An 11,435-nucleotide genomic window follows, 5' to 3' on the forward strand; every position below is an offset into this window, starting at 1 on the left:
CATCCCTGAAGCTGGGCCTCAAAGAGACTGTCAGAGCCTGGAAACGCTCAAGGAAGCTGAGAGTGACGGCTGTTGGAAAATCAATGTTACTGGAAGCTGGAGGAAAGGGGACCTTAATGAGTAGGTAGCTGAAATCAGAGCAGGTAGCTGCTTGGTTAAGAGAATGTTACTTAAAGGAGGAGCTAGAAACTATGGTTACCACTGCACCCACCAGGGGTCTTGTAAGGTTTCACAATACATGCAGACTCACAAGACGACCACTGACATGTCCGGCCCGGACTACTCAGAAAGGTAAAGGGCAGAACCACAGCAGGCTGGCAGGGCAGCCTCAGGTGCCCTTCTCGGGGAGTCCCTGCAGCACTCGGGGGTGACACGTCACACAGCCACACAGGAGTTAGGATACGAGACCCACATCGCGCAGGTGCGGGAGCTTAGTGCCCCACAGGAACCAGTATCTCTTGTAACAAGGCCACAGGCAGAGTATCTGTGGTCCCTACAAAGGACATGCAGTTACCAGAGTAACTGCACTCAGGGAAGCCCTAAGTACACTGAACCATAAGGTACCTAGAGTTCGCCCAATCCAGATGCAATCAGTTATTCAGGGGGTCAATTTTATCGTGATAATGTTGCCTTCGATACAGCTGACAACTACAGTACTCAGGTTCACGGCTGTGGCAGATGTTTTCATAAAACAGAGACAGCAGTGTTTCTGGTCCCACAAGCTCTTCCAAAACCTTGCCCATCTAGAGAGGCAATTTCCCCTCCCCCGAAACCAGGGAAGACGTCGTGACTGCCTCAATGGACAGAATGAGAGAGAAATGATGCCCTGTGACTTGTGAGGCTAGGCCACATAATGGGACACGACTTTTGTTGGGACCTCTCTTGAGACGTGTGTCCATGGACCCCAGCTCTCAGGTTGTGAAGAAGCCCAGGCCACTTGGAGAGGCCCTGGGCAAGTGTTCTGGCCAAGAGCCCCAAAGATGGTCTCAGCCAATAGGCAGCATCAAGCACTGGAATGTACTGTATGTGGGCAAGCTTTCAGAGAATTCCAGATGCCAGCTTTGAAGCCGCCCTTGCTGACGCTGAGTGGAGCAGACACAACTGTCTGCAGCTCTTTGCCCAAACTGCAGAGAGATGCTGCCAGTAAGCCTTGGGATGGTTTGTTATGCAGCGATAGATAACTGGAACAGATTTTGGAGCCTGGAGCTTGGGTGCTGCTGTTATAAAACAAAAACAAAAAAACCTAAAATGTATGGGAGAGTTTAGGGTACTGGCAGAGGGGGGAAACCGGAGAGATCCTGAGGCAAGTGTCAGAGAAAGCTTAGGGCCTCAAAGAGACTGTTAGAGCCTGGCGGCCACGTGAAGACTATAGGAAAATCAACGTTACTGGAAGCTGGAGGAAAGGGGGCCTTTGTTTAGCAACATTATTGCTTGAAGTAATAGGGCAAATGAGAGAGATGCTCAGTGAATTGGACGACCTAGCAAGGAGACTTCCAGACAGAATACTGAAGGTGCCTCCTACCTTCTTAGTGGCCAATGGTAAAATGGGAGAGGAGAGAGAAGAAAGAACTGTCCCACATAAAGGAGCCAAGACCTGCTGGGATCAAACATAAAACATTTCTCATTCTTAGCGCCCGCAGATAGCAAACGATGCTAAAATTTAGAAATGGCTTCTGTACAGAGATCAAATCCAGGGCAGCATCAGGAAAACCGTCTAAAGATAAAGCCATGGGCATGACTGTAAAACCCTCTGTTAAGATCTTAGAAAGATTTAAGATGGTGCCTTAGGGTGCCCTTCAGACAACAAGAATTCTAGGAAACTTAAAGGTGTGGTCCCAGGGCCTCTCACGGGGAGCTCAATGTAGACCAGGACCCTGGTTCCCAAACTGTGCCCTAAGGCACCCTGGAGTACCATAGGGAAATATCAGCCACGTCTGTCAGTGACTGTGTGAACTACTAACTCAAGGTAGTTCAGTTTTAACATTAGACTACTGCATTCCTTTCAATGCCACCATATCTTTGTGAAGATGGTTCTCCAGCAGTTGTAGCAGTGAGAGGCCCATGTACTACCAAAAAAAAAAAAAAGCAAGAATCCTTCAAAAATCAATATGGAACAGGAGTGAGAGTGGCGGTGTCCAGTCTGACTCCAAGGCTAGGTCATAAAACGATACAAATTCCTAGGGGCTCGTTTTCTCTTGGGACACTCACCCTTGGAACCCAGCCACCATGCAATGAGGAAGCCCAGGCCGCATATAGGTGGTTCTGTAACAGTCCTGGCTAAGGTGTCAGCTAACAGCCAGCATCAACTGTCAGACCTGAGTGAGCAAACCCACAGATGATTCCAGCTCCCAAACTTCCAAGTCTTCCAGCTGAGGCCCCAGACATCACGGAGCAGAGGTGAGCCTTCTCTACTGTACTCCGTCCAAACTGCTGACCCACAGAATCCACGAGCATGAAGAAAGGCTGTTTTATGCTGCTGAACTTGGGGGCAATTGTTATGCATCCATGGTAACTGTATCAACATGGGGGAGGTGTTCAACATATAATACAAATAAACGAGCTAAAAGCGGGCCATGCGCGGGGCAATGATGACAGTACATCACGAATCAAAGATGATGACTAACCAAATTCTCTGCATCTGGGATTCCTTAAAAAAAAAAAGCGGACTGGAGGGGGTTGGGAATCATTAAAAGATACATTTTTAAAAACTCAAAATAAATGTATCTCATTCACCAATCTTTTGATATAGGATCAAAGCCTCTTCTTTGAACACAGGACCACTGATAGAAGTTCCAAGGTATTGATACATCTCTTATATGTATACTACACCCACAGTACATCCTCCAACATTGCCAATTTTGGTTTCTTTAATGTGGAAACATGGCGCAAGAACTTAAAACGCTTACAAAGCAGTCTGAGGGCAGAATTTTCCTGGACTTTTATGCTTGTCTCATTCATACCTAATTGGAAAGCACCTTTTTTTTTTTTTTTTTTTTTGCGGTACGCGGGCCTCTCACTGTTGCAGCCTCTCCCGTTGCGGAGCACAGGCTCCAGACGCGCAGGCTCAGCGGCCATGGCTCACGGGCCCAGCCGCTCCGCGGCATGTGGGATCTTCCCGGACCGGGGCACGAACCCGTGTCCCCTGCATCGTCAGGCGGACTCTCAACCACTGCACCATGAGGGAAGCCCTAAAAAGCAACTTTTAAAATTACCTTTACTGAGTCTTTGCAAAGCAATCAACTCATTTTAACCATTTCATTAATAGTTAATTAAATTGTATAATTATAATAAAAAGCAAAATGAATCATAAACAGGTCTGGAAGCTGGGGAAAAAACCTTACTCTTCATAAGTAATTATAAATGTGTGTCGGAGTATTACCTAATTACGTATGTATATATTTTTTATTTGTTTAATATTGTTTCTAAAAAGGAGGAGGAGAAGGTACTTAACATGGGCATTTCCTGTTTGAATTAGCTTTCTCTCTACCACCAATTATGCTTTCCAGTGGTAGTTTAGATACAATATGATACAATGTAGAAACCAAGCAGTTGTTAAAATGTTAAGTCATTCTGGGAATAGAAACCTATACTATCTGTTTATTCTGCTAAGAGAAGTCAGAGATGGGGATCTTAAAGCCACATTTCTTATTACTTGAACTGACCATGTCACTGGTGTAATCATTATTTATATATCACTAAAACAAAATACTGCCATTTAAACTACAACACAATGCTAAAATATCACCGATTGCACTTAGAATCAGTAAAATATTATACTCTTTTGACAAGCACAAGTAATTACAATACTTTGAGGAAACCACGTAAGCTGAGAGTCCTGATAATTACTGGTCAAAGGAAGTAATATAAAACAGCTGTAATTAACATGACAAAATTCTATCCTAGCTGGAATTTTTTTAAATGAAATTTCAAATAAAGAAGTCCTTCAGAGACACAAAGCAACCTTCAAATCAGGATGTAAATAATTTGTTAATTAACAGCTTAAAGAAGCAATTAAATGCAGTTAATAAGTGATGAATATGTAAGAGAATGTGGAATTCTCAATTAGATCACTACTCTTTCCCTCTCTCTAGACTCCATACAGATATCCACTTATTTAAATACAGAATAACAGTATTTCTCATTTAATTATTAGTCTCTGTGTTTACAAACCAATATTTAGTCTTCATTAACTCTGTATCTCCAATGTACTCTAATTAAAAAAATTTTTTTTCTAAAAGAAAAAGACTGGAGTTTCAAAAATTACTTTCAAAGAAAAACATTCAAATTGCAATTCAACTTACCTCTTTTGGGGGGCATCTTCTGGAGCATTCTGAAGTCTGACAGTTGAAGCCTCCAAACTTTTAAGTTGTCTTCTGTTGGGTGGCTTTGTTGTTTGTACATTTACTGTGCTTAATTCAACTTTCATTCCCTTAAGAATATTTACCAGGTCTTTTTTCGTATTCTCCTTTACACTGTGTTGGCTCTCTGTCTCCTTGGAAATCTCACGGGTTGGAACAGACTGCTCATCTTTCTTGCAATAGATCACGCTGTTAGTGCCAAAATATCTTTGGATATTATTTTTTGTCCTGAAAAGATTAAAGAAGAAAAGGAAAACAAAAAAACACTGCAAAATAATACAGCTGCTTCTATGTGTTTAAAATTTTTTCACTTAAACCCTTCCCTTTTGCATATTACTGTTATCAGCAACTGTAAGGACAGCAATTTAACATTTATTGAACGTATACTATGTGCCTAGTCTTGTGCAACATTTTATGTACATTTTCTCATACCCACATCAACTCCAAAAGGTAGGTATTATCCCCATTTTGCAGATAAGGAAACTGGAAACCAGAGGAGTAACTTAGCCAAGGTCATGTAGCTCAGAGCTCACTAAGGCCTAAGACCCGCTGGTGAGCACAAATGAGTTACAGGTGTGCTGAGATACTGACCACCTGGTCCTTGAAGTGGCTGGGCGAGGAGCAGGGCCGCTGGTGCACCTGTCTGTTGCCGCCTCCCATTTATCTCAAGGTCTGGTACAAATATCATTGTCTATGTTCCATTAAAAAAGTTGCGAAACACTGACATGGTTAATAAATTTCAACGTATTATTCTCAAACCCCAAACTGACAGACTGCCAAGTCCTTGCTCTTAACATGATATAAGATCTCTATAAAAAGTCACAATTAAACAATATGAAAATAAAGAAATTCCTATCAGTAAAAAAAAAGGTTACTTTCTTCAAACAAATTCCTGGGTGTGATTCTAATCTATTCAACTTTCTCATTGAGCTCCATGTCATTTAACTGATCACTATCTGTAAACTAAGCTAAACTGGAACAGAAAAAAAGAACATTCAGTGGCTAGAGTTGTCATTCTGCTTTCTTCTTTAGATTTGTGAAAAAGAACAACACAAACAATCACATCTATTTCGAACTCATGCAAAAAAAGACTTCCCAATTCTAAGGAACCCAAATATCTAACTTTATTTTGTGGCATTAAGAACCTTTTGATAGTTAATGTTGGAGAACTTTAAAAACTAATGACTGTGTTAGTTTCAGTAAGAGGGTATAAACTACAAAAACTCATTTATTAAATATAATGAATATCTACTCTGTGCTGAGCACTATACTAGGCATTGATGATCCTTAGTAAATAAAAATTTCATGGTGCCTGTTTCATGAAGCTAACCGGCTAGAGCACTGTTTCTCAAACTTTAATATGCATAATAACTAACTAAAGGACTTGCTGAAACACAGATTCTTTGGTTCCACCAAGGAATTCTGATTCAGTAGCTTTGAGGAGGAACTCAGAGTCTGCATTTCTTTTTTTTTTTTTTTTCCCTCGGTACGCAGGCCTCTCACTGTTGTGGCCTCCCCTGTTGCGGAGCACAGGCTCCGGACGCGCAGGCTCAGCGGTCATGGCTCACGGGCCCAGCCGCTCCGCGGCATGTGGGATCTTCCCGGACCGGGGCACGAACCCGTGTCCCCTACCTCGGCAGGCGGACTCTCAACCACTGCGCCACCTGGGAAGCCTGAGTCTGCATTTCTAACAAGTTCCCAAGTAATGCTGATGCTGCCCATCAGAGGCCCACATCTGAGTAGCTACGTTACACATTCCATTCAATCCTTACACTCTTACAGAACAGGTTTTATTATTCCCATATTATAGAAGAAACTGCTGCTCAAAAAGGTTAAATTAGTGGTTCTTAATCTTTAGAGGTTATATGAATCACCTAGGGAGCTTATTTAAAACATGGATTCCTGAGATTCACAGTTGGTAAATTTGGAATCAGGACCAAAGATCTGAATTTAATCAAGACCTCAGGTGATTCTGGTGCAACTGATCTCAAGAACCTGCATCAGACCCTGGGTTAAATAGTATCTCAAGTTCTCAAAGCTAGTAAGTGGTAGTGCCAGATGAGGGACCCTTTAATGAAAAGAGAAATGGCTATTTCCAAAAACGCTGAAACAAACTTTGATCTGCTCATAAAAATGTCAGAGGCTAACACATCAGACACTTAAAAATCAGAATGAAAACCAACTGCTTAACCAATATCCTTATAATCAGTAAACAGGGAACTTCCCTGGTGGCACAGTGGTTAAGAATCCGCCTGCCAATGCAGGGGACACAGGTTCAAGCCCTGGTCCGGGAAGATCCTACATGCTGCAGAGCAACTAAGCTCATGCACCACAACTACTGAACCTGCGCTCTAGAGCCTGTGTGCCACAACTACTGAGCCCGTGAGCCACAACTACTGAAGCCTGTGCACCTAGAGCCTGTGCTCCACAACAAGAGAAGCCACGGCAATGAGAAGTCTGCGCACTGCAACGAAGAGTAGCCCCCGCTCGCCGCAACCAGAGAAAGCCTGCGTGTAGCAACAAAGCCATAAATAACGCAGCCATAAATAAATAAATAAATTTATTAAAAACAAATCAGTACACGGACACATTATAATATTCAATATGTGGTACCACTGAATTTAGGAAAATGCTCTATTATTTTACATGTGAAAGTTAAATTAATACTAAAGGCATTATAACAGAAAGGTGGCAATCAGGAGAAAGAATCTCACATATAACCCATACTTCAATGTTTCCTTCCAAGACTGCTCTAGTACTACAGAAAGTAACCTATATTTATACCAGGAAAATCATGTATAAGGAAGTAACTCCATAACACTAAAATAATAAAACTCTAGCCCTAACCTCCCACCTGGGCTTGTTTCCACTGACAGCATCTCATCAGCACTTCAAATGCAGCACATCCAAAACCACATTCAAGAGCTTGCCTCTCAGACTGACTTTCTATTTTTCACTCTTCTGTACTGAAGGAGCCTCTTACCATAAGTAGCTATTTTTGTATTCTAAAAACTATGACATATTTTAAAAGCCTTCTCAAAGCTGGTCCTCATTCTTCTGTTAACATTAATGTACCCTAATCCTCCCAGGCAGCCAGCTGAAATCTTTGCTCTGACTGCCCTACCCTTACCTCATCATATATCACATCCTAGCAATTTCACCTCTGAATTCTTTTCCATCCAGCTACTTCTTCCCATCCCCACTGCTCCTAACCTGCTTCAGGGCTGTACTTAACCAAAAGGGCCCCCAACTGATATGCATGGAATATATACGCAGGAGAATTAAGTTTTCATAATCACGAGAGTTCTCAGAGAATAAATACCAACACCAAGTATGCTGCAAATCTTTTTCTTGCCTGGCTAACTCCAACCCTTGGGCCCCCTTTAGATTTTTTTTTTTTTTTTTTTTTGAGGTACACGGGCCTCTCACTGTTGTGGCCTCTCCCGTTGCGGAGCACAGGCTCCGGACGCGCAGGCTCAGCGCCATGGTTCACGGGCCCAGCCGCTCTGCGGCATGTGGGATCTTCCCGGACCGGGGCACGAACCCGTGTCCCCTGCATTGGCAGGCGGACTCTCAACCACTGCGCCACCAGGGAAGCCCCCCCCCCCCACTTTAGATTTTATCAGGCTTCTTTTCCCGAAAGGATACTCTGAACCTCTCCTGCAATGGTCAGGCGTCTCGATTTGCTCACCCAGCAATTACCAGTTCAATGAATTCTGTGGCACTCTGCGCTACCTACACTATCTCAGCGATTACTCCACTATACTTGAATTGCCTATGTGGTGGAACTCTAAGCTCGGCGATGGCAGGACTGTGTTACTCGGGGCTTAACCCCAGGGCTGGCACACGGTAAGCGTTTTCAGTAATGAAGGTAAAAATGAAACCATCACAGACTTGGGAGGCAAAAAATTAAAAAAAAATTAAAAATAAAAACAACTTCGCTTTCTGGAACCTGTTTAAAATGAGGGGAGAAGTGCCAAGAGAGATGAGGCACGGCATGTAGCAGAAAAAGCACAGGGCAGCGGACCAGGCCTGTCACCATGACCTTGGGCAAGCCATTTTATCTTTCTGGGATTTCCCTTTGCTCAGATTTAAAGCGACGGCTTCTCAGATCCCGCGGATCATAACACGGACTCCAAGAAGCCGGAGAAAAAGAACTGAATGTGCAGGAGCGCGGACAGGGGTTTCCTGAAGACCTGCCGGGCCAACAGCGCTGCAACGCGGTACCTGACAGTTCCATGCGGAGAAGCGAGTAGCACGACGGCGGCCGCCGATACCTCTGGGCCTCCGGAGCACAAAGGGAGGCGGGAAAGGGGGCGAAGAGGGAGGAGAGCCGAGACCCTTGGAAACATCGCGGAGAAACAAACAGAATTGGGCACACAGGGGCGACGACGCGTCCTCCGACAAACACGCCCCCCCGCTCCCGCTTCCGTTCCCCAGCCCGACGCGCTCCTCTCGCTTCGTGTGCCGGCGGACAACAGGGGCCGCTAACTGTGTTCCGGTCTCGCCCGCGGCCGAGCCCGCTGTCTCCAGGCGACTCCTCCCCCCCTCGGCGATTCTGGCCCCATCCCAGAGGTGGAGTCAACTGAGGTCAGCAAGGGGGTGGCGCTGGGGACGCGGCCCTGACCCGAGGACTGAGAGTGGAGGGAGCGATCAACTGTGCAAAATACTGCTGATGGGGCCAGTAAGATGAGGCGCAGAACAGACCCTACTGTGCAGCGTTAGGGGGAGAGGATCCACAGCGTTCATCATATTCTCAAAATGATCCATGGCCACCAAGGAGGTTAAAAAACAAAATTAACATGGGACATGCTGTCCGATAAATTAGTATTTCTTTTCAGTCTCTGTTTCTGACGGAGAGTCAAAACATGAGACATATATGTTTCATTGATCTAAAATGGCCTTAGAGATTAAAAAAAAAAAATGCAAGAGAAAGACCTGACTTTCTCCTGCCCCATATGAAGGCAGTGAACAGTGGCCCAGAAGAGATGAGGGATTCAGATCTGGAAGGGCATGAGCGTACACACCCGGGCGAAAAATGCCGGCTAGTAGGTCACATGCCAACCTCTAGCTTAGAATTCCATACTGTCGGCTGAATATTAGCATCAACATTTTCCCTGCCGCTTCAAAAAAGAATCAAGATTGGTGGAGAATTTTTTAAAATAAATTTATTTATTTTATATTTTTGGCTGCGTTGGGTCTTCATTGCTGCGCGTCGGGCGTTGCTGTGCTGGGGCTTCTCATTGAGGTGGCTTCTCTTGTTGCGGAACACGGGCTTCAGTAACTGTGGCTCTCGGGCTCTACAGCGCAGGCGCAGTAGTTGTGGCTCGCGGGCTCTACAGCGCAGGCTCAGTAGTTGTGGCGCACGGGCTTAGTTGCTCCACGGCATGTGGGATCTTCCTAGACCAGGGCTCAAACCCGTGTCCCCTGCCTTGGCAGGTAGATTCTTAACCACTGCGCCACAGAGAAGCCCTGGTGGGGAATTTTTTGTGATGCTGAAAACACAGGTTACATTGAACAGATCTTGCTAATATCCACTAGCCCTAGCAGAACTTTTGTGACAATGCTAAACACAGTACACTCAAGGATGCTTTCCTTTTTTTTTTTTTTTTTTTTCTGTCTACAAGAAATGCACTCTATTTGGGGGTGAGAGGGGTGTTTGTTTTTCCTCCAGTTTTGTTGAGATATAATTGACAACCAGCACTATGTAAGTTTAAGGTGTGCAGCATAATGATTTGACTTGCATACATCATGAAATGATGACCACAATAAGGATAATTAATAGAGTAGTTCTAACTGGCCACAGATTCAACCACAAGAGCACTTCAGTACATTTTGAGAAAAATAAGAAAAGATCTGTCCTTTGAAAAACCATAACTTGTGCAATTGTCCAGAGCAATCATTTATGAAAGTGACAAAAACGTAGCCTCAAAGAAAATGTTTTTCGTCCTCCTTCTCTTCTGGCCTTGATTCACTAGTCATTTTCTTCCCAGTGCCCCCTTGAAGTGCACTTTCTAGAGCAATGTGCCTTGGGCAAGGGGCAGCAAATCAACTGAAATAGGTCCTGACATACATCAGTGACTTTGTCCTAAATGTCTCATGAAATTCTACACTAACTGACTCGATAAGCCTGCCATGAAAATGAAAAAACAAAATCATTCTATATCCCAGTTATCGATTGCTACATAACAGACCACCCCAAAACTTAATTAAATGGCTTAAAACAACGATTTATTATCTCTCATGGCTCTCTGGTTGACTGGGCTCAGCTGGGTGGTTCCTGCTTGGGGTCTCTCATGTGGTTGCCATCAGATAGCAGCTAGTCTGGACTGGATGTGCAACATGGCTTTTTCATTCACATATTTGATGGCTTAGCTGGAATAGCTGGAAGAAAAGGGCTGGCTGAGCAACTCTCTCTCTCTCTCTCTCTCTCTCTCTTTCCACATGGCCTCTGAGAGATAGCAGAATATGCCAGCACAAAATATGCCCCTTTGGTATAAAGATTATTTTGAGCTGTAAGCATTTGAGAAGAAGCAAACACGAAAAAACCTCTCTGCCTTCCCTCTGTTTGCCCAAAAGCAGGACATAAATTTGTAGAGATGTCCCCACCCTCCTCTACCAGGAAGAACAAAAATTAATCACCGAAAACAACTCTAGATGCTTGTCAGCCCAGATATGACACAAAAGGAATCCACATAACCAACTTTACTCACTAACCTCTAACTTCTGTTAGTTCCCCCATATATTTGCCTTTTCACAATCTGCTGCTCTAGAAACTCAAAGTCTTTCGCTTTGGTTTCATCCGTCTCTAAAAATGTACTGCTTTTTTGTTAAGATGCTCTATAACCCTGAGTTATAACCACTCATTTGAGTACTCATCTCTGAGTGATCCCATGTGTATGCATGACGCATGTGTTAAACTTCTATTTGTCAGTCTAATTTACAGAGACCCAGCCAATGAACCTACAATGGGTAAATGGAAAAGAGATCCTTTTCCTTCCCTTCACCTCTCTACATGGCTAGCTTGGGCTTCCTCACAGCATGGCACCTTAGGGTATTTGAATTTCTTACATGGAA

General features: G+C 44.0%; 1 protein-coding gene across 2 annotated transcripts in view; it reads right to left on the minus strand.

Annotated features, from left to right (window-relative positions):
* Positions 1-8,831, minus strand: part of MRPS31 (mitochondrial ribosomal protein S31) — a 29,631-nt gene extending 20,800 nt beyond the window's left edge. The window contains exons 1-2 of one of the 2 annotated variants that reach the window (XM_082601882.1): positions 8,586-8,831; positions 4,302-4,586 (exon numbers count right to left, since the gene is read on the minus strand). In XM_082601882.1, the coding sequence (XP_082458008.1) occupies positions 4,302-4,586; positions 8,586-8,710 (410 nt within the window). In that variant the 5' untranslated portion in view covers positions 8,711-8,831. The remainder of the gene's footprint in view (positions 1-4,301; positions 4,587-8,585) is intronic. The other variant, XM_082601881.1, reaches the window with a different exon arrangement.
* Positions 8,832-11,435: the final 2,604 nt, after the last annotated feature.

Source organism: Mesoplodon mirus (assembly GCF_964341445.2).
Source record: "Mesoplodon mirus genome assembly, chromosome: 17".
Taxonomy (NCBI): Eukaryota; Metazoa; Chordata; class Mammalia; order Artiodactyla; family Ziphiidae; genus Mesoplodon; species Mesoplodon mirus.